Consider the following 22839-nt stretch of genomic DNA (forward strand, 5'->3'; position numbering starts at 1 on the left):
TGCCAAAGATCGAAAGAAGGCAAAGTGATAGTGTAAACTCAACAAGAACACACTACGAGAGCCAGCATTTGGCGAGTGGCGGTTATGTATTTCTGGCCACCATCTAATTTAAAAGGCTAAACGCCGGAAAGGTACCGGACCGGAGCGCGCTCCGTCGTTCAAATCGACGCTAAGTGGAGATCGTTCAAGACGAAGGACAGTTGACGTGGTATCCCCGTAGGCATCAAAACTGCATGCCGCTGTGTGATCGCGGCACAGTGGCCCAAGATAAAGTGTGGCAACCCTACCGAATGTGGCGTGCTGGAAGAGGCACTGGGCGGCGGGCTCCCACCGGCTCGTCCCCCTTGGCCTCTGACTGTGCTATATGTTGCATGTTTCCTTGGTCTTGTTCATCCTTCTTGATGTCTTTTTGGAGTTATGATACGGAAGCGATGGGTGGAAATGCTCGAGGCTTTCGAGGCTTTCGAGGCTTGAAATTTGACTGGCTACCCACGAGCACGTGGCAAGGTACCTGGAGACGGCCAAAGCCCTAACTCCGGCTCGCAATTTCCAGTGGCGTCTTCCCTCTTACACTAAGAACTCTCCGTCGCGGAAGGTATCGCGGAAGGTACAAAAAAGGCTTAAACTCATGGCGTAATGACATGTTCCTTGCTGTGCTAACCGGATAAACCGCGGTTTTGCGACCATTTCCCGGAGTTATCTGAGGCCCCGCAAACCTAAAATGCGCCGACGACAAGAGAAGGTTGTGATAGCAGGGGATATGGTTGCTTTGCGCACGTTCACCAGGAACACCAAGCAAATTAACTTTAGCCCCTGAAACCGAGACGTCGCGACTCCACATACACGAGTCAAACAGGCACAGTCCGGCACATACCATCAGACGGGCATTCGCAACACGGGGGCGACGCAACAACGACTCGACGTAGCAACGCGCGCGGTGGCACGGCGAAAAGAGCATCGAAAGCGGGAATTTTGCTGCGCGAGGAGGGGACAGAAAAAGAATGGCGCCAGGGCAAGACGGCCCCACGGCGACGATCTCTCACCCCGCACCACCACGATAGGTGTGATGAACAGGCAAGGTTGCTGCTTGCTTGTTTGTCACTGCCCGCTGCTGATGTTGCTGCTGTTGCTGCCAGCCTGCCACTGATTTGCGCCATGGAACGCGCCATGGAAAGGGCTGGGCGCTGATGCTGGGCTGTTCAGCTCTCCACACGCACCGGGACCAAGCCCATCGATTGGCGAGACCGGCCGACTGAGTTCCCGCGCCGCCACGGCTGGCAAAGGCTGCTGGCCTCGCGCCCAGATTTCGAGTCGAGAGAGTTTCAGACTAGCCGCACGCCCACGGCGGCGACCTCTTAAGGGGTCTCTTGCCCGCCCCCACGAGGAGCCCCCATTTGGAAGCCTAGGAGATCTCCAGCACCCCGCTCCTCCAGGATCAAGATCGTCAACCGAGCCCATAGTGTAGTCGACACGGCCAGCTTGTGAAACGCGAAAAGAGGGGGTTCGAAACCAAAAAAAAAGAAAGAAAAAAAAAAAAAAAGAGAAGGCAAATTGGAACCAGAAAGACAGGGAACATGCCGAGCAAAGGAATCCACGTTTTCACGTACATCGCCGCACGTGGTTGCTCAATTGAGCTTTCCGTGCCGGGCAAGTCGGTCTCAGTCAACGACCTGCACCGTTTCCACAACGTGGCATTGGAAGTCGAGTCCTCTGCAATCGAGAGCTTCTTCGACAAACGGGGCAAGTTCAACTTCAAGGTACACCAGGATGGCCACCAGATCACAGAGCAATGGATCGACATCAACGCGCTCACGGGCAATGCCAGCGGCGGTACGATGGAGAACATCGCTACCACGCCGTCCATCTTCCATGGCGACAACCTGATTATCTCATACGGCCTGTATGAGGCCGGCAAGGGCCACGACCTGCTGCCGAACCGGCACCAGTGTTACGTCACCGTAACACCGAGCTACGCCCATTGGATCAAGGACGTTGCGCCGCCCGGGTCCGAAGCCGAGAAGAAGCCGTTCTCGCGCCTTGTGCTGCCGGCCGCGCACGACGTTGGCATGAACAGCATGGCCAGCAGCGAAGCCGTGCTGCGCAAGGCCGGTGGTGCCGTCGTCTGCGAGCTCATCCACGACAGCCCCGTGCTGGCCAAGCTCGCCGACACGTTGTCGCGGGATGCCATCGGACTGATCGCGCCTAACATCATCTTCAGTCTGGCCATTACCCAGAAGGACAGCCTCGAGGCCATGCTCAAGATCGGCGCGCGCTACTTTGAGTTCCGCCCGGCGCACCTGCATAATGCCATCGCCAACCGTGGGGCGCTGCCGGACCGGCTGTACTTCCAGCACAGCGCCATCCCCGGCATGGCGTACGATGCCTTCCTCAAAGGTGTGGTCACCTTCCTGCGGGAGCACCCGTCAGAGATCGTGGTTGTGCAGCTGCGGTGGGACGGCGTGCCGGAAGTATGCAAGAAGCCGTCGAATGAAGAGAAGAAGAAGTACCTCGACGAAGCCCTGCGCGAGGCGCACGGCGAGATCGTGCCCGGCAACTTGCACGATATGAAGCACCTCAGCATCGGCCAGTTGCGCAGCGACAAGAAACGACTCATCATGCTCGACAGCGTCGATTCGCTCTCGACTTACACCGACGAGGGCAACGCCACGCTCGACGGTGACAGCATCCTGAAGGCGCTGCCCCGTGTGCTGACGCCCGACGCCCAAAAGGGGAAAGCCTTTGTCAACATCCAGTGCCAGGCCACGGCGTCCAACATCGTCAAGGCCGTCGTCTACTCCATTCTCGAGGCCAGTGTGACCACCAGCTGCCTGCTGGCTACCAAGGGTCTGTGCGACTCCAAGATCCTGCCGTGGTGCCGCGAGAATGTGGTCAAGCAGTGCAACCTGGACCGGCTCGTCGTCATGATGAATGACTTTATCGACGGCGCTACGGCTGATGTGGCCGTCGATTTGAGCAGGCAACGGCTCAAAAAGTGATGATGCTATGCTGGCGTTAACACTTGGGTAATGGCTGGGTGGTACTTGTCGCTTGATGGTCTGTGGCGTTTTGTGGTTTGTTGAAGGACGGGTGGTGCATCTGATATTTGGTTAATCTGGTCCCCATCGGCCTGGAAATGTACAGTTGACTTGATGATGCCAGACGATAGCGTATAAGCTGTACTACTTACCTGCCCAATGCCGGCTCGTACCTATCCGGTTCTAGGGACCGAATGCTGATTCACTTGCCTCCGATACAAACCGCTTTCACGCTGGTACCGCCCCGGAACTGCCCCGGGCCGGGCCGATTCACCTCCGTCTGGGCACGGGCTGACCCACGCTTGACCCCGCACCGTCACATCACGATGCGCCATGTAAACGGTGTTTTCATGATGCAGACATGCAAGTTGCTATCCGCCGAAGCGCGAAACCACCAGTCCAAGCCTTGCCATAACATTAATAACAACACGTCACAGGCCTTCTCAGAACAACCGAAACAGAACGAGCGTGATGACACCCCCTAACCCCTTCATCCATTTCAACCCGACGGCCAAAACCTGGCGCTTCACCCACCAGCGCGACAACACCAACCCCCCTCAGGATACTAAAGTGTCGCCTACCTCAACATCAGCACAAACCTTCCACCAACACCTCCTCCCCTCCTATACCCCAACCCCGCTCCATAGCTTACCGTCTCTCGCCAATGACCTCGGAATCAGCCATCTCCTTCTCAAAGACGAAAGCAGTCGCTTCGGCCTACCCTCCTTCAAGATCCTCGGCGCATCATGGGCCACATACCGCGCGGTTCTCGACAAGCTAGGGATCTCCGAGCAAGACGGCCCTGATAATAATCCGACAACACCACCGCCTCACGGAGTAGGAGAGGGAGGCTCTCACCACCATTTTCTTGCCTCGCTGGGAACCCTCGCCCAACAACGGGGTTTCACCTCCCTCCGACTTGTCACTTGCACGGCTGGTAACTGGGGACGGGCCGTGGCGCGTATGGCTCGTTATATGGGCCTGGCCGCGACGGTGTATGTGCCGCGGCATGTGGCCGAGTCGACGCGGGAACTGATACGCGGTGAAGGGGCGGAAGTTGTGGTGGTAGAGGGGGATTATGATGATGCTGTGGATGAGACGAAGCGGGCGGTGGAGGGGGATGGGAGTGGGGGTTCGGTGTTGGTGATGGATATTGCTTGGGAGGGGTATGAGGTTGTGCCGCAGGTTTGTGGTTTTATTTTTCGTTTTTTACGCTCCTTCTTTCTTTGCGTAACGTCTTTCTTTGGGATAATTTGCGGCCTTCCAGCGCTTGATACTCGATATATTGAGATGCGCCGTTAAACTAACGTTACCTGACCAACTCAGTGGGTCGTAGCAGGCTACCAAACCATGCTTGACGAGTCTGACGCCCAAGTCCTCACCGCCACCGGCGGCCGGCTAGCCACGCATGCTATGGTGCCCGTCGGCTGCGGTTCCATCGCCCAGGCCGTGACGAAGCACTACAAAGACGCAAATCGGACACAACCCACCACGGTCATCGCCGTCGAGCCCGACACGGCCGCCTGTTTGAAGGCATCCCTCGAAAACGGCAAGATGACCACGGTACCAACCGGGAACAGCATCATGTGTGGGATGAACTGTGGCACCCTGTCCACGATTGCATGGCCGATTTTGGCATCGGGGGTTGATGCTGCTGTGGCGGTGGAGGATATGGAATCTCACGACATGGCACAGGCGATTGAGGCATTGGGTGGAAATGCTGGTCCTTGCGGGGCGTCGACCCTGGCGGGCTTGAAGAAGGGTTATGAAACGGACCGGGAACGATTGGGGCTCACGAAGGAATCGGTCGTGGTGTTGTTTTGTACTGAAGGGGCGAGACAGTATGAATTGCCGGCCGAATGACTTTGGCGCTGATGCGGTGTGTTGTGTAGTAGATGACCGGCAATCACATGTGTTCCGACGTCCGGACTTAAAGCTTCAAAAAACGCCGTGATTCCATGCAGCGGCACGCTAAGTTAGTGGAATTATCGGTGACCATGTGCTGCAGAGTCCGGGGCCGGTGCAGAAAACGTCGGGAATGACGGCAGCCAGGAAGCCTTAAAGCCGGTCCGTGATCGGGGCTCCCAAGACCGAATGTCGCGAGCGACAAGGTCATTTTTTTGCATCATCGGAAGAATGGGTCATCCTCGTTCACTTGGATGGTCTGAGGATGCCGGCGGCCGCAGTTTCCATTTAAACTTCCAAATTCGAGGTACTCCGACTGCAAAACCGATCAATTAAACACCACCAAACTCTGCAATCGTGAGACAAATGGCGATCAATCGAACCCCCCAAACTCATTCAAATGCGGCAACTATTGAAATTCCAAAGGAGAAGAATATTAACAATCTCCCCGCACCATTGACACCGGAAACCATCGACACACCTATTTTTCCAAACCATCCAAGCTCAAGCGCCGTCGGGTCATCCGGCGATGAGAAGAAGGTCGAAGATGGACAACCACCCGAGCGTAGCAATAACGAGCCCGCCGTCTTAACGGACGGTGCCGCAGCTCAACCACCACCACCCTACAGCGTATTCAACATCTGGGAGAAGCGCGCCATCGTCTTCATGGTCTCGGTCGCGAGTTTCTTCTCGCCCGTAAGCGCCAACATCTACTTCCCGGCGCTCAACTCCCTGGCCGAGGAGTACCGCGTCTCGACAACGCTCATCAACTTGACCATCACCATGTACATGATCTTCCAAGGCCTGGCACCGTCCTTCACTGGCTCGCTGTCCGACAGCGTCGGCCGCCGGCCCATCTACGTCCTGTGCTTCGTCATTTACATCGGCGCGAACATTGGGCTGGCCCTGCAGCACTCGTTTGCCGCGCTCATGGTCCTTCGGTGTCTGCAGAGTTCTGGGAGCAGCGGCACCATCGCGCTGGGGAATGCGGTTGTCACGGATGTGGCCAGCGCCGCGGAACGGGGCTCCTACATGGGCTACGTTTCTCTCGGGGGTGTGGTCGGTGTCTCGCTCGGGGCGGTCGTGGGCGGCATCCTCAGTGACTTTTTGGGCTGGCGGTCGATCTTTTGGTTCTTGGTCATCTGTGCTGGCGTTGTTGTGTTGTTGATTGCCTTGTTTCTCCCGGAAACGGCGCGCGCTGTGGTGGGCAATGGCTCATCGGAACCTGTGGAATGGAACCTGTCGCTTTGGGACCTGCTCCCATCGACCAAGCGCAGACGGGCGTCTGAACTGGCGGCCCATGGAAGTGCGGGAATCGCAAAGTCCCGTAGCTTCGTGAACCCGTTTCTAACCCTCAAGATCTGCGCTGATAAGGAAGCTGGAATTGTCCTGCTGGCGAACGGCATTATCTTTGCCGGGTACTATGCGCTTGTCAGTGCCATCCCCTCACAATTCGAAAGGCTTTACGGGTTTGACGACCTCCGGATCGGCCTTTCCTTCATCCCTGTCGGTGTGAGCGCTGCCATATCTGCGATTGCGGTGGGCTATGGGGTCGATTGGAACTTTGCTCGCCACTGCCGGCGGCTGGGGCTTAGTGTCGATGAGGCCAAGCAGATGAACCGCGATTTGGGGAGTTTCCCGATCGAGAGTGTGCGGTGTGAGATAGCGCTGCCGTGTCTCGCACTTGCTAGCGTTGCTTTCATCGTGTATGGTTGGTTGTTGTCTTACGGGACAAGTGTAGCGGGGCCGTTGGTCATGTTATTCTTCGTCGGGTTTGGGGTGAACGGCTTTTTCACTATCCTCAGTGTTTTGATGGTGGATGTGTACCCGCAAGCGCCGGCCACGGCGACAGCAGCCAACAACTTGGTACGGTGCTGGATTGGGGCAGGCGCATCGGCTGTTATTATTCCGATGATCGACGCCATGACAAGTGGATGGGCGTACACTTTTATTGCGCTAGTTTATCTGCTTATGGCGCCTTTGTTGTGGGTTGTGATGCGATGGGGGCCGAGATGGAGGGCTGAGCGGATCGCAATCGAGAAAGCGCGGGAAGCGAACGACCGAAACGTAGAGCCTTGAGGCTGGATTATCTGTACTTGTTACGGCTGATGATTAAAAGTAGGGTATGAAATAAAACGGAGTATGGGGCCAGCTTCAGGGTGTTGGCCAGACTCGGTGTTAGCTTAGTTCTTCCCCGTATTCATTCTAATAATTATTTAAGCCCGAGAACGCCGACTTTCTGTCCTTGCTTTTTGGCATTCCTGCCCACCGTTCCGGTTGTCAAGACAAGTTCCACTCAGGTATGTTTAGGGAGTCGAAGAGAAACGAAAACTTCTTCCGGGTATGTGGTCAAAAACATGGCAGGGTGCTCATAATTGCCCCCTGAGTAATTACATCCCAAGTATTATCGGGATTGTGATCAATGTAGACTTATCATTTGTTGCCAACCAACCATGACCATAAGTCCATACCGTTTTTGACATTCTGTTAAGGTGGCTTGCCGAGGATTACCGAGGGTTATCGATGAATGGCACAGAGAAGGCTCAGTCGTTGGCGATGTCCCTTCGATGTTGAACCGTAGTTTTTGAAATTGAGCATCGCCGGTCTTACTCAAACTTAACAAACTCAGTCCCAGCACTTTCATGGTGCCGGTGAGCAAGAATTAACAAGTGGAGAATCATTATCGAATCAACATTCAATAACACAAGACTTAATATGAACGGAAAACCGGCGAGACGTGCAAATCATAACACTAGCAGTGGAAACCTGTTTGTTGAAGGATCATGGAACTAGTATGTGGAGATTTGCTGCAGCCGCTTGAGCTATTCTTGTTAGCGACTAACTGCTGTTGCCTTGGGAAGATTTTCGTCAGCCGTAAATCCTGCTATTTCATGGAAGGAAGCGATTTGCCTGGCGCAGTCGTCGCTGCTCGTGACGAACGAACCAACACTCTTAATGCCTCCCACAACGTTGCGATCAACATGAACGCTGGTTGGTTCGCGGGCTAGAAAGGAGAGACCGCAAGACAAGTCCGCCGGCCTGTGACCGGCAGTGACCGGCACGCCATCGAGCACGCTGAAAACCGGGCCCCGCTCCGTGTTCAGGGGACCGTATCCGGAGACGGGCCGAGCGGACTTGGCACGCCGATCCACCTCGGCGCTTGAAACACCAATGCCGGGATGCGGCTGGCGGTTCGTCGGACACGAGTCAGGAGCAGAACTTTTTTTACCCACCACCCCCGTGAATGTTGTGGCGGGGACATGAACCGGCACCCCGCGGGCGGCGCCTGAGGCGTTCGCCTTGACCTTTCTTTTGTGATGGAGGCGGATGGCGAGGAGAGGCGTCAGATGGCAGAATACACTATGTCGTCCTTCATGGGCACCGTCAAAGACGCCTGATGCCCTGGTCGGCGATCTCCCACAATCCGTTGGCTCGACTTATGTCTCGGCGTTTGCCGTAAATTTTGAACTACACATCGCCTCCCAGGCTTGTTTTTCGGTCGGAAAAAGCAGGAAGGAATCTTTCTGTACATTAAGTATGATCGGCACAAGACAGCTCCTAGGCTGGGTGCTATTATAAATAGCCATTAGAAAATCCCAAAGTAGTCCTGAGCTTTGCCAATTGAACAGTGATATTTTGATGTGTGTGTGGAATTGTGAACTCTGTGCACATTCCCCATTGGGGAATCCCGACGAAATTGGCACCCCTTTTCTAGATAGTGTATTGATTATCGTAGACCGAGAAAGCTCACAACCGAGCATTTCGAGGAGGGCAGTGAGACAGCGAAACCCCAGAGTCGCTTGGGTTTCCCAGGCTGAGAAAAATGGCAAGAAATTGACGGATGAAGAGAATGCCCATCAGTTCTGCATTGGGCTTTCCTCAAACATGGAGTAGAGAATGGGTTTGAGGAGCAGGTGCCACTATCATTATGCGGGTTGTGGACTGCATGGGGGAGGTATCGTCAAAGGCACCACTTTCCCCGCAAACGTCCGCCTGGCCTCAACACTTCTCCGCCGTTCCTTCCATTCTCAACACGAAACGCTGTCAATGCCCGCCTAAAAAACAGCGAAGAGCCGCTTCGAACCGGTTGACCAAAAAAATTAATTCCCAGCCGACTAAACGGCATGACCGATTTTTCGTTTTCTCTTTTGGAAAAATCTCGGGGAAAAAAAAGAGAAAAAAAAAAGCGGATGCACGACCCGTCGCCGCTCACGATGTTAACCGGTTCAAAAACTGGGGTTCAAAGTTTTACGGGGAGTTGCCTTGGTTGCTACTGGACCCCTTCGGCGGTGTGTGACGCCATGGTTCCACCCGGGCCCTCCGGTGGGCAACGAAAACAACCCCATTTTCCGGTGTTTTCCACGCCAAGCTTCCTGTTGCCCCCCAGGTCCAACTGCATTTTCGGAGTTTTCAGCGCATTGAGACAAAGCTGCTTCTTGTTAACGTTACTGGCTGCGACGCTGCATCGGCAGGACCGCACCATCCCTCCCATCCCATGTGACGGTACCGCTGCAGACGAGGAACTGTTAACGATACGGATAACTTCTTGCGGGTGGTTCTTGGCCTTATTCCGCTGTTAGGTCGCGGGAGAACGACCGCGGCAGTTGCCCGCGGGACGACGGGATTGGGTAACATCGTCCGAGCCACAATGCTTGTCACCGAGATCAAGCACTTACCGAGGCCGATTGCACGCAACAATATCCCCGCTTCATCCCCTCAAAAGCTCAGAAGTTCGAATCTCCGGCACACACAAGGCACACAATGATGAGACCCGAACCCCAGGCTTTTCGGGCTGAGAGGAGCCGGCAACAGCCTTGTCGCAGTTTTTTGAAGGAACCCACGGGATGACCTCATACTCCATCAGTGTCCACGATGAAGTGGATATTGCCGGGCCGGTGGAGGGTCTGTCGTCGTGAGACATCTCCATTTACCTCGCGGTGTTTGGCCTATGACCGTCCTCACTGGAAGCTGGCAAGGATGGGACGGTTCCATTGCAGAATGCACCGCAGTGTCTTTTCGATGATCACAATCCTGACTCTGGGATTTGTCACAGTTCTGCGGCGACCCCGCCACGGAATCAAGATGGTCCAATGTTGTCGTCTTCTTTCCGCCATCTAGGAACGCGAACAACGGGTCCTCGCCCCGGATCTTGGTGTACGGTGGTGCCTCGGTCACAACGCGACCACTCTCCCAGTGTCTCCTACCATCCAAGCCATCCACCCACACTTTCTTTCAGATTTTTGTCCGACATGTTGCAACCTTTCCCCACGGGTGGCTGATACAAGCCAGGGAAGGCGAGGGAACACTGGGCCCCGACCCCATCCGTTCCACATGGCCGGCATGCTACACGCGTGACGGCGGAGAAGGGACCCTTGCCCCATCCCGCACCCGTCCGGCCCTCCAGCTTGACCCGAGTTCCCATATGTGCCGGTATTTAGGAGAACGCCCGTCCCCCTTCTCGTGCTCCGTTCCGGATCGTCTTTTGTTCCTGGTGCAACCATCACTGCAGCTGTCGACCATGGCCCCTCCCAAGTTTATGGGCCTTTCAGGCCGGCCCCTCTCGTTGACAATCTCAACTGTCGCGACGACGGGCTTCCTCCTGTTCGGATATGACCAAGGGTGAGTGGCCTTCGTGATATCACTACGTGTGGATTTGCGTGTGCTGGAAGCGAGCACCAGCTAACTCGTATCTGTAGTGTCATGAGCGGTATCATTACCGCACCCGCCTTCAATGACATCTTCACAGCGACCAAGGACAACCCGACGATGCAAGGGTTGGTTACTGCCATCTACGAAATCGGGTGTTTGGCTGGAGCGATGTTCATTCTCGGTGTTGGTGATATCCTTGGCCGGCGTAAGGCCATGATCCTGGGCGCCTTCATCATGTTGTTGGGCGTGATCATTCAAGTCACCGCCCAGTACGGTGCGACGCCCCTTGCGCAGATGATCGTGGGGCGAGTTGTCATGGGTGCCGGAAACGGCATCAACACCTCGACCATTCCCACTTACCAAGGTACGTCACGGTTAAAAGAGAGGCGTGGGGACCCTGACCAGTCCCGTTGTGCTAACGTATCTACGCAGCCGAATGCAGCAAAACGTCCAACAGAGGACTGCTCATCTGTATTGAAGGTGGTACCATTGCCTTTGGTACGCTGATTGCCTACTGGATCGACTACGGTGCTTCGTATGGGCCGCCGGACCTGGTGTGGCGGTTCCCCATTGCATTCCAAATCGTCTTCGCCATCTTCATTATCGTGCCCATGGTCTTCCTGCCGGAGTCACCCAGATGGCTTCTGAGCCACCAGCGCACGGAAGAGGCTGACACGGTCATCGCGGCCATCCGTGGCTACGAGCCGGGCAGCGAGGAAACTATCCTCGAGCGTGATTTAATCATGGACTCCCTCCGCGCTGCTGGCAACTTGGGCCAGAAGAGCACCCCGGTCAAGGCGCTCTTTACGGGCGGCAAGACGCAGCACTTGCGCCGCATGCTGCTCGGTTCCAGCTCTCAGTTCATGCAGCAGATTGGCGGTTGCAACGCTGTGATCTACTACTTCCCCATTCTCTTCGAGGAGTCCATCCTTCACGGCAACCATAACCTGGCTCTCCTGTTGGGCGGTGTTAACATGATCGTGTACTCTATCTTCGCCACGACCTCGTGGTTCGTCATTGAGCGAGTCGGCCGCCGGCGTCTGTTCCTGATCGGCTCGATCGGCCAGTGCCTCAGCATGGTCATCACGTTCGCCTGCCTGATCCCCAACGACAGCATGACAGCCCGCGGTGCTGCGGTTGGTCTGTTCACCTACATCGCCTTCTTCGGTGCCACCTGGCTGCCGTTGCCATGGCTCTACCCGGCCGAGGTCAACCCTGTCAAGACCCGCGCCAAGGCCAACGCCGTCAGCACCTGCGTCAACTGGCTCTTCAACTTCCTCATCGTCATGGTCACCCCCATCATGGTGCGCAACATCGGCTGGGGTACCTACCTCTTCTTCGCCGCGGTCAACGCCTGCTTCATCCCCGTCATCTACTTCTTCTACCCGGAGACGGCCCGCCGCTCGCTCGAGGAGATCGACATCATCTTCGCCAAGGGCCACGTCGAGAACATATCGTACGTGCAAGCCGCCAAGGAGCTGCCGTCGCTGCAGCCCACCGAGATCCAGGAGTATGCCAAGCACTACGGCCTTGTCGACGTCACCTCCACCGAGGGCGGCGCTCGCGACGAGGCCCGCGATGCTGAGGAGAAGCCTGGTATCAGCGGCAACTCGTCGAACAACAGCAGCGACGACGTCATTGTCAACGAGCATGGCGCCGATGCTGGTCTCGGTGACGGCGTGAATGCGTCGGGCCGTGCGGATCGGGATTAAGTTGTCAGATGAATGGTGTCGAGAAGATTAGTTGATGATTCTGATGAGATCCCAAGATTCTCTTTCTCCAGACACGCCTGAGGACGTGATTGCTTCCTTGTAAAAAGCATCTGCGCGCATTTCCCGCGTAGACAGACGTCTCTTTTCCTATTTTCTTCTTTCTTTCTACATGGTCGAGCATCGAAAGGGTTCCTGTTGCGGTGCAGCATTGGACAAAAGTCGAGTCGGAGGGACATTATTGGGTGGCCTCTTGTGCATGTTTATACGGTGTGCTTGATAAAGGTGGAAGCAGGATACCCATGGGAAGGAAATGGTACTATGTGGTTTAGACATGGCCATAGATTAGGTGCTTGTTTTAGACGGGTTTTGCAATAGACTCGGTCGTATTATTTTTTTGAAGATTCAGTTTGCGTGAGATATCGACCAGCTGTTCATTCGTTTTGCCCCTTATTTATCATGCCCATTCAGCCTTCCAGTTTTAGCCAACTCTTTCTCGTCATCCCCTAAGGCTGCGGATCTAAACACCCACAGCCTCCAAAGTAAACCCAAACTCCATCTCCTCCACCTTCACCATCAAATCCTCTCTCACCGCCGGCCCACACGCCCCCGTCCCAACACCCGCCACCTTCCCATCCAACCGCAACAGCGTAGCATCCTCCTTCTCCCCCTCCCCCAAATCACACGGATGCCGCGCCGCATCCACCACCTCATCCCGGAACCGACTAACCCGGAAACTAAACCCATCCTCCTCCTCATTGCCGTTACTACCAACTAACCGTGTGACCTTCACTCCCGCACCCCCTCCTCCTCCTCCACCCTCCCCATTATCAACCCTCACCCACCTCGTCCCCATCCTATTCCCCCCTTCCTGCGGCACCTCATAATGTGCATGCATTTCCTCAACCGAAAACCCCGGCTCCCCGTTCTGTCCCCATACTCCCACGCGCTGAGCGGCGCTCTTGTCGGGGTAGGACTCGCCTGGTCCGAGACCGTGGTAGGATACTTGGTTGAGGGCGCGGGGGAGGCGGAGGTTGAAGCCGGCGCGGGGGATGTGGGTTGGGTGGGAGCCGTGCGGGGTGAGGTGGGTGCTTATGTGGAGGGTTGGAGAGGAAGAGGTGGAGGTGATGGTGTAGGTTGTTTTGGAGAGGTAGCCCCAGTCCAGGATGGGTGGGGTGTGGTAGGTTGTGAAGGTTATTTTGACTTCGTCTGCTTTGGACTGGTCTGTTTTAGGCTGGTCTCCTCCTTCGGTGGATGTGGATTTGTGGATGGTGGTGGTGAGGTCTGTGGCGCGGAGTTGGGAGGTGAGGGCGTCGACGCCGAAGCGGCGCCAGTAGGGGAGAGAGTTGGGACGGTCGTTGTCGGTGGGAGGGCGCCAGAAGGCGGGGGTGATGGCCGCGCCCGTGATGGGGTCGCTTTCGAGGAGGCGGGTGCCGTTGACGGTCCAGCTGGTAAGGTGGCCGCGTGTCTTGTCGAATTTGAAGCTCGAGTTGGGACTGGTGATGGTGATGTCGCTGTTGGTGGCCTCAACACTGAAGGGATGGGAAGGAGAATTGGGCGATTTTGTGTTGGCAGCGAGGTCAGCGACGGCGAGGCGGCGCTGGGCCCAGGCTATTTCGTGTCCGGCACCGGCCCAGGAGGTGCCGACTTTGAGAGCAAAAGAGACCGTCAGGAAAATCTCGGCGTTGGCTGCGGCCTTGAAGCTGTTTGATGTCGCCGGAAGGGGGATTCTGCCGGTTGTGCCAGGCTTGATCTCGGGGATATCCAAAACACCAGAAGCGAGAAGAGTTGTGCTGCCGAATGTTAGCAACCTGGTGCCTTGTCAGATTCTACGAGGGTGAAATGTTCCCTACCTTTCACCAAACTGCTCCACTTTGTACGTCGCGGTAAGATGCTCCAATCCAACAAAGTTGTACAGGTTCGTAATAACGAGCTCCCTACCCTCAACTGCCAACTTGACCGGCTGAATTACCTTCTTGAACTCAATCAGGCCGGGTGTCGGTTCGTGGGTACTATGCAGCAAGCCATCCATCACAAACGTGCCATCATTCGGTACATCTCCAAAGTCACCACCATAGGCGAAGTAAGCCTTGCCGTCAGCGTCTTCCTTCCACAGACCATGGTTAGCCCATTCCCAGATGAACCCGCCCTGCAATCGCGGGTACGTCCGGAAAGCCTCCTCGTAGTCCTCCAGCCAGCCGGGCCCGTTACCCATGGCATGCGCATACTCGCAAAGAACGATGGGCTTCTCAAACGTGCCGTCTGGGTTGACACCCTCCGTCTTGGAATGTCTGATCAAGGTCTCAACGGACGGGTACATGTACGAGTACATATCCGCCGACTCTGCGTGGGCATCCCCCTCATAGTGCACCAGCCGACCCGGGTCGACCTCCTTAGCATAGTCGTACATGGCCTTGTGGTTCTGGCCGTAAAAGGCCTCGTTACCTAGCGACCAGATGATGACGGACGGGTGGTTCTTGTCGCGCGCCACCATCTGTTCCATGCGATCGACGTAGGCGGCCTTCCATGAAGGATTGTCGCTGGTGTACTTGGCGGCTTGGGGGAAGGCGAGTTTCTTACGCTCCTCGTAGTCCATCTCCTCGGGGATGTCTAGGGGCCGGGCCACGGCGTCGTAGAAACCGTGGCACTCGAGGTCGGCTTCATCCATGACCCACAGGCCGAGCTCGTCAGCCAGGTCGAGTATACGCGGGTCGCTCGGATAGTGGCTGCAGCGGAGGGCGTTGATGTTGTGGGTCTTCATGAGGAGCAGGTCTTTGCGGATGAAGTCGAGAGGGACGGCGCGACCGAAGCGGGGGTGGTGGTCGTGTCGGTTGACGCCGCTGAGCTTGATGGGGTTGCCGTTGACGCAGAGGAGGCCTTGCTTGAGCTCGACTTTGCGGAAACCAATGTTTTGATGCACTGTCTGGATCTTTGCGTCGGCGGACGTGGCGATGGATAGCTCCACGGCGTAGAGATGGGGTGTCTCGGCGGTCCACTTCAAGGGTGACTCGGTCGGGATGCTTAGCTGGACTTTTCCTTCACTGTTGACTTCTTGTTTCGCGGTACCAACTACCCCGCCTCCATCTCGAGCGTGCTTCCGGAGTGTTGCTGTGACGGTAGCGGACTGGGAGGTCACGACGTCGACGGCGACATCCAGGGTCCCGTCTTTGTACTCACTGTCGAGGTCAGTCCGGACAAACCAGTCTTCGATCCTAGTCTCTGACGGCAGTGAAATCAGGTGAACGTCTCGGTAGATTCCTATCGCTTGTTAGCAGCTTTCCCACTGAAAGTAAACTACGTTCTTGGGTAAGGTATCTCGATCACCCACCAGATAGCCACCACTGGTCCTGGTCTTCAATATACGACCCATCAGACCACTGATACACCCTCACAGACACCTCATTGGGCCCGTCCCTCGCCACATGGGCAGTCACATCGAACTCGTGCGGGTTACGGGATCCCTGGGCGTACCCAAGCAGTGTCCCGTTGACCCAAACATGGTACGCACTATCCACGCCGTCGAAACGCAGTCTTAGCTGAGAGCTGCGGTCCCATGACGGAGGTACATGAAAGCTCCGACGGTAGGTCCCCGTAGGATTCTCGGTCGGGACGTGAGGCGGGCAGACCGGAATGGGGTACTGCACATTGGTATAGTGGGGGATACCGTGGCCTTGAAGCTGCCAGTGTCCCGGGACCTGGATGGTGGTCCACTGTTCGCCGTCGGCAAGGGGGGGCCAGGACGCGGGGTGAGTCGGTTCGGGAGCCTTGAGGGGGCTCGACGTGTAGTAGAAGTCCCAGCGGCCGTTGAGGGCAAGGGAGGTATCCGGAATGTGGTAGGACCTAGGGGGGAGGGTATTGCGGCGGAATACGGCCTCATTGATGTAGTCGGGGGTGCCGCTGTCCTGCTCGGGGGGGATGCCGTTCGGGACTCTCATTTTGACTAGTGATGCTTGCAACTTTTTGGGGGGGTTCTTCCGTTTTTTTTCTTCTTTTGTTATGTTGTTTCAGACAGATGGATAATTCAGCCGGGGCCTCGCATCAGTGTTGATTTCGTCTTCGAACGGCATGTAATTATTGGCTTGCTGCGACAAAATACGAAAACTAACGCTGCTTTGATTTATGAAACGGATGGAGCGATGACGTTTATCCCCTCCAGCCCGAACATCGGACAGAGTTTGAATGTTCATCACCCCTAAGTTGACTAACAGCATCTTGTCGGGTGGGGGATGCGGGGGTTGGCGGGGTGTACTGTAATGACAGTGAAACAAACGCTTGCTGCAGCCGCGGAAGCCTGGGGGCCTCCAGTTGGGGACCGCTATGCTATGTATGAATCATTCACCTCCCGAGCTCGGGCCCCGCACCCAGGTACCTAAGTAAGGCACATGCAGGTACCGTACCTAGGTATCAGATGAAGCTTTCACTCTTGGGCGGTTTGGAATTTAGGATTGATTTCCTGTTTCTACGCTGATACATGATACATCGAACAACCGATTACCTAACGAGGCGGTTTACTGGGTTTTGTAAAGCGACCTGTAATTATGTGGGGTAACTTATTTTGGCGCTCTAAGTGTCGATCTCCAACGGCGCATGTGGAAAAGTCACCTGGCACTTGCTGTGGTTAACGTTACCCAAATTCCCGCCAATGGGCGAGCATCCCCAAGAGAAAATCCGGGGGTCGCACTTGCTTTGGTTCGACTCCGTAACCGTGTTGGCTTGGCGATGATATGGGCCGAAAGGTAAGAGCGAGCCAGGTACATATCCGATCTCAGCCCGAGGTGTCCAGAAACCGACGCCACAAACAACTGTCAGAAAGACTCAAACGGGAGCCTAACTGGCAATGGTTACCTGACATGCCCCTTCATTCCAAGCTTGGTTGACTTGTACGAAGCATCAGGGATTGTTTCATATTTATCTTGTGAGTTTTGGGGACGTGAAAGTAGACTTCCCCAAATCCCAGTTCTGCATTTAATTACTAGGTAATTCCATTCTATTTCGACTATAATAATTAATTACTCTCAGGAGTACTGCTCACATTGTCACCTCGTCCCGGTCTTTGACCCAGGCTGGGATGTCTGGATACAATCCGCCTGTATAGGAAGTGATGAAGACGAAAGTATCAGTTCAACATTCGTACTCCGGTATAGTCGTATCAAGGGGACAGCCCACAGAACATAGGGACTGAGTTAGATCACAGTTATTTTACACCGTTTTCTGTCTCGGGCGATCAACACCCGAATAACTTGACCAACCATGAACCTGGATCGGGCGTCGGCACATGAGCAACTGGGTAAACAGACTTGGCTTTCCCCAATCCCGCCCCAATCATAATCATGGCCGTCAAACAACGGAACGTTCCGGACGTAATGTGACTTGGCGTTGAATACCGGCAATATGACCCGGCCAAACTTTACTTCCGGAACAGGAAGGTCATTGGGCAGTCACTTTACGAAGGTCGCGAGACCAGAATTTGTCCGTGTTTTCCCTTGTATTTGAGGTAACACGATGCGGGGAACACAATGCCGAGGAGAAGGTCTGAACGCTTCTCTGGAGGAGCAAATACTTCTCATCACGCGGGTCTGGATTCCTCGCGGTGCGCCTCAATGTCGCATCTGAGATCGCATCAATACATACACGACCAGTGTAACCAAGGCGCGAGAACATCTAGCATTCCTGCAGCCGGTGTATTCCTCTCCACGGCTGGGACTGTGCTGATCAACAGTCCGGCATAGCCGCTGCACTTTCTATTTTTCACTGCGTGGCAACGTCCTACCACAATGGATGCGACCGAAAAGACCACGGCGACAGCTGAGCACGCCGATAACACTGTCGCTCACCCAACCGACGTCACCGTCCAGCTCGCCCACGATGTCGACGACACTAAGTACTCGCCATGGTCTCCGCGTCTGTTCCGCTTGTATCTCGTGCTGTCTCTCAGTTATCTGTGCGGATGCCTCAACGGCTACGACGGCAGTTTGATGGGTGGCCTGAACGGGATGAAATCCTATCAGCGCTACTTTAACATGTAGGATAATGAATCGGTTCGAGGTTGGATAGTGGTGGTCGTGCTAATTAGTCCCGGAATAGGTCCACCGCCGGCTCGACCACCGGCCTCATCTTCGCCATGTACAACATCGGGTCCGTCGCCGCCGTTTTCTTCACCGGCCCAGTCAACGACTACTTCGGCCGACGCTGGGGCATGTTTGTCGGCGCCCTAATCGTCATCGTTGGTACCTGCGTGCAAGCCCCCAGCACCACACAAGGTCAATTCCTCGCCGGCCGGTTCGTGCTCGGGTTCGGCGTCAGCTTCTGCTGCGTGTCCGCCCCCTGCTACGTCTCCGAGCTCGCCCACCCACGCTGGCGTGGCACACTCACCGGCCTCTACAACTGTACCTGGTACATCGGCAGCATCATCGCCTCATGGGTCGTTTACGGCTGTGCATTCCTCGACTCGCCCGACGCCTGGCGCATCCCCATTTGGTGCCAGATGGTTACTTCCGGCATCGTCTGCCTCGGCGTCTTCTTCCTCCCGGAAAGCCCGCGCTGGCTGATGGCGCAGGACCGACACGACGACGCGGCCCGCGTGCTGGCAACGTACCACGGCGAAGGGCGTGCGGACCACCCGATGGTGCGCTTGCAGATGCAGGAGATGATGTACCAGATCTCGTCCGAGGCGTCCGACAAGAAGTGGTATGACTACCACGAACTGTGGCACACACACTCCGCGCGGCGTCGGCTGGTGTGCGTCATCGGCATGGCGGTGTTCGGGCAGATCAGCGGGAACAGCTTGTCGTCGTACTATATGGTCAACATGCTGCGGTCAGCCGGGATTACCGAGGAGCACCGGGTACTGGCGCTCAACGGGGTCAACCCGGCGCTGTCCTTCCTCGGCGCCATCCTAGGCGCGCGTATGACGGATGTCGTGGGCCGCCGGCCGTTGTTGCTGTACACCATTGTATTTGCCTCGATCTGCTTTGCTGTGATCACCGGCACTTCGAAGATGGCCACCGATGATCCCACGCAAGTTGCAGCGGCCAACACTACCATTGCGTTTATCTTCATCTTTGGCATCGTCTTCTCCTTTGGCTGGACGCCGCTTCAGAGCATGTACATCGCCGAGACTCTGCCCACTGCTACGCGCGCCAAGGGCACTGCCGTCGGTAACTTGGCATCGTCCATCGCCTCTACTATCCTACAGTACGCTTCTGGTCCGGCGTTTGAACGCATTGGGTACTATTTTTACCTGGTGTTTGTGTTCTGGGATTTGATCGAGGGAGCGATCATGTACTTTTATTTCCCCGAGACCAAGGACCGGACTCTGGAGGAGCTAGAGGAAGTATTCTCGGCCCCGAACCCGGTGAAGAAGAGTTTGGAGAAGCGGAGCGCGTTGACGGTGTTGAATACTGTGGGTGGAGGGAACGACGAGAAACTAGGGGATGTTTTGCCATGAGAAATGGCGTGCAGTGGGGGGTGGAACTCTAATTTATTGAGGTGTCACTAAGTCATAAAGAATCAAACCCACTTCTAAGCTAGAACTTGCTGAATCAGGCAACCAAATAAACTATTTCCAACTGGGTATCATGATTTTCACTTGCACGCTACATGATGTCGTCTAATACGTAAAACGGAAGCCCTCCTAAGCATAGGTGGTTAGTCACGCATCAATGCAGGAGTAAACGCAGGGTTAACTCACAGTCTTCTCTAGAACGGTTGAGCTCCTCTTCTGGGATCTATTCGCGAAGAAAAAGTACACGGAAAGCACTGATACGAGGGAGATCATCAAAAGATGGGAGCTATATCCATGGTTAGCCCCTGCTTGCTTTTCCGCCGAAGCTGGAGGGTTGAAGACTCGCCTAATAGACACCCAAACAGCCGTGGTGTAATTTGGGGCCTCAATGTTGCGGACGATAAAGCTACCAGCAATACCGCCAGCCCCGTTAAACATGGTGCAAGCCGCGGCGGTAAAAACGCGCTTCCATTGTCTAGAATAGAGTCAGTTGGAACGTGGTTCTGACCCCACAAGACGATCACAACTGAATATATGACATACCCAACCACGTTATTCGCCTGAAACGCCGTCAAAGCCGCCCAGTTTCCGACATAGGCGCCAGTAGCCAGGAACACGCCAAAGTAACGTGCCCCTGAGTTATGCGCAAACCCCAGCACAGAAAACCCAGTGATCAAGCACAGTGCGTTGAAGATGATGATAGGCCCGCGGATACGCACCCGGTCGGCAAAGTAGGACGAGATCAGGACCGGGACGACGGCGTAGTAGTAAGGCGGGGCGGACAAGATGATAGCATCATCAGACGAGTACCCCAGTCCGTTCTGGAGAATGATGGGCACGAAGTAGGCGAGCGCTGTCGACACGATGTTCTGCAAGAAGAACAGCGTGGCAAACGCCCATACCTTCGGGTCGGCTGCGTGCACGAGGACTTTGCCGACGCTAAACTCCTGCGCAACGAGGTCGCCCCGATCAGTTTGAATCCGCTTTGACACGATCGCGGTCTCCTCAGGGGTCAGAAAGCGGAAGCTGCGGTGCGAGTTCTCGGGGAAATCGATCATCCACCAGTAAGTCACTGCGCCAATGGCACAGGTGCAAAGTCCCTGGACAACAAACATCCAGCGCCAGCCCTCCAGTCCACCGCGGCCGTCGAGTCTATTCAGACCATAGTTGACCAATCCGCCCGTCGCGAGCACAATGACTTCGCCGCTCTGCATGAACGCGAACCGCAGCTGCTGCTCGCGGCGCGGATACCACGTGCTAATGAGGTACGACAGACCGGGAAAAATACCGGCCATCGCAGCGCCCAACAGAATTCGCAGCACAATCATCTGCTGCCAGGTGCGCACAAAGCCCGTGCCGAGGGTGATGATGCCAAAAGCCAGCGTGATGAAAGTGAACCAGCGGCGTGGGCCGAGCAGGCGCACAGCGACGGTCGCGGGAAGCTGAAAAACAATACTGGAGATGGTGAAGATGAAGATGGACACAGAGAAGCGGTTGCCCTGATCGAGGCCGAGGTCGGACAGCATGGAGGTCACGGCTGCGCTCGACAGCACACCGCTATCGAGCAGATTGAGGCTGCACAGCAGGCCGGCGATGGTGCAGAGGCGGAGATCGACCTTGAGCCGGATGCGCCGTTCCAGCGCGGGATCGGTGCCGATACCATTGGTGTCGTCGTTTTCGTCTGGTGTCTGGTTGGGGTCCAAGCTAGGTTCATGCGCCACCACAACTTCTTTGGATGGAGGTAACGAGGCGTCGTTGTCGCTCACAGGGCCATTCCGAGTCTGACTCTCTCCCGGTGCCGAAGCCGGCGTTGGTGTTGGCGTCGACATTGACGTTTGCGAGGTGTCGGACAACACGGCGACTCCCGTGGTTCGTGTCCCGGTGGTGAGGCGATGTGAAGAGAGGCGAACCTGTCGAGGATCGTTAAATCCGCCCGACAATACCTTTCCGCCTTTAGTGAGGAATCCGCGACTGTGCACACGTGTTGATGCACTTTCCGAGGCCAAAATGCGCCAGGCTCGTTCGAAAAGTTCTGTGGGGTGTGTGGGGCACCGAGATCGCCCTCGGCCCAACCCGCTGCGGCCCACAGATCTCGGGATTTGCGGAGGCGTAAAAGCTTAGACGAAATATTGAGTGTATCCGTAATTTTCAGGGGTGTAATATCAAAATTTACACACGACACTTCATGCCTTGTTCGTGGCAAAACAGTTGCCATATAAGTTAATGGATCCCGCGCGAACGCAATGATATACTGCTACATTTTCTACACTGTTTCAAATTGCTGATTAAACCATGACTGTGAAGTATTATGTAATAATGTTCCCTGCTTACACCAATGCCCAGGTTCCGTAGCCTTTCCTATTCCGGCAATTACACCATTGTCCGAGACCGAATCACTGTCACCATAGACGAAGAAACCAGGCTCTGGCCCCTCAAGCCTATATCTTGTACCACGGTACGAATACCTCAACCTCGAGAATTTCGCAACGCTCCCATTGAAGCCTCCTCGTTCGTGTGGTTCCCCAGTCCCTCTCGACTCTCCATTCCACCACCGCACTGCTGCCCGGATTCGTCGAAGGCGGTCAAGACTTCCGCCGCAACATAGGTATCTAAGCAAAGTAATCAGGTCCGTGGAATTAGCCTCCATGGAGTTAGCTTCCGTTTCGGCATGTTGGCCTGCTGGGTCATGCCGCCGGTTGCGCCATGGGGTTGTCACCCCGTCTGCCCCGGTCGCAGATGAGACGGTGACAGTCCAAGATTCGAAGAACGATCTTTTGAGGTCAATGCAGAATTGGATTAAGCTTCCAGCTCTGAACCCGGGTCCCAAAACACCACCTCTGGTGGTTGGTCCCATCGTTAGATCGGCTTGAATATTCCCCCGCCCTTACGACGTTTTCCCCGCACCATCTTCCCGCTATCATTGTGCAGCTTTCAAGGCTCCCTCTTCCTAAAAATAGGGGTACCTTCCGCTTCCTGGCCCTACCTTGCTTCTTTGACAGAGACAGACGGATAGGGAGGGTTGCAAATGTGTTTCGTT

The 22839-nt window shown here is 55.6% G+C and overlaps 7 protein-coding genes across 7 annotated transcripts; 5 read left to right on the forward strand and 2 right to left on the reverse strand.

Annotated features, from left to right (window-relative positions):
- Positions 1-1574: 1574 nt before the first annotated feature.
- Positions 1575-2996, forward strand: C8A04DRAFT_36701 (PLC-like phosphodiesterase; the record flags this gene model as incomplete). The annotated part of the gene is made up of 1 exon (XM_062783613.1): positions 1575-2996. One exon carries the CDS (start codon positions 1575-1577, stop codon positions 2994-2996), a length of 1422 nt encoding a protein of 473 aa, XP_062637832.1.
- Positions 2997-3506: 510 nt separating this feature from the next.
- On the forward strand, positions 3507-4898 carry C8A04DRAFT_27921 (tryptophan synthase beta subunit-like PLP-dependent enzyme; the record flags this gene model as incomplete). Its single annotated transcript, XM_062780459.1, has 2 exons — positions 3507-4220; positions 4362-4898. The coding sequence occupies 2 exons, from the start codon at positions 3507-3509 to the stop codon at positions 4896-4898; spliced, it is 1251 nt and encodes a 416-aa protein (XP_062637833.1).
- Positions 4899-5306: 408 nt separating this feature from the next.
- C8A04DRAFT_36703 (major facilitator superfamily domain-containing protein) lies at positions 5307-7019 on the forward strand (the record flags this gene model as incomplete). Its single annotated transcript, XM_062783614.1, has 1 exon — positions 5307-7019. One exon carries the CDS (start codon positions 5307-5309, stop codon positions 7017-7019), a length of 1713 nt encoding a protein of 570 aa, XP_062637834.1.
- Positions 7020-10458: 3439 nt separating this feature from the next.
- C8A04DRAFT_27923 (sugar transporter STL1) lies at positions 10459-12301 on the forward strand (the record flags this gene model as incomplete). Its single annotated transcript, XM_062780460.1, has 3 exons — positions 10459-10559; positions 10637-10953; positions 11022-12301. 3 exons carry the CDS (start codon positions 10459-10461, stop codon positions 12299-12301), a joined length of 1698 nt encoding a protein of 565 aa, XP_062637835.1.
- A 517-nt stretch (positions 12302-12818) lies between these two features.
- On the reverse strand, positions 12819-16233 carry C8A04DRAFT_27924 (glycoside hydrolase; the record flags this gene model as incomplete). Its single annotated transcript, XM_062780461.1, has 3 exons — positions 12819-14091; positions 14152-15556; positions 15627-16233. 3 exons carry the CDS (start codon positions 16231-16233, stop codon positions 12819-12821), a joined length of 3285 nt encoding a protein of 1094 aa, XP_062637836.1.
- A 1839-nt stretch (positions 16234-18072) lies between these two features.
- On the forward strand, positions 18073-19745 carry C8A04DRAFT_36706 (general substrate transporter; the record flags this gene model as incomplete). Its single annotated transcript, XM_062783615.1, has 2 exons — positions 18073-18320; positions 18383-19745. The coding sequence occupies 2 exons, from the start codon at positions 18073-18075 to the stop codon at positions 19743-19745; spliced, it is 1611 nt and encodes a 536-aa protein (XP_062637837.1).
- A 162-nt stretch (positions 19746-19907) lies between these two features.
- C8A04DRAFT_11481 (major facilitator superfamily domain-containing protein) lies at positions 19908-21631 on the reverse strand (the record flags this gene model as incomplete). The annotated part of the gene is made up of 3 exons (XM_062776991.1): positions 19908-19931; positions 19989-20277; positions 20346-21631. 3 exons carry the CDS (start codon positions 21629-21631, stop codon positions 19908-19910), a joined length of 1599 nt encoding a protein of 532 aa, XP_062637838.1.
- Positions 21632-22839: the final 1208 nt, after the last annotated feature.

Source organism: Dichotomopilus funicola (genome assembly GCF_033296635.1).
Source record: "Dichotomopilus funicola strain CBS 141.50 unplaced genomic scaffold C8A04scaffold_24, whole genome shotgun sequence".
Lineage (NCBI taxonomy): Eukaryota > Fungi > Ascomycota > Sordariomycetes > Sordariales > Chaetomiaceae > Dichotomopilus > Dichotomopilus funicola.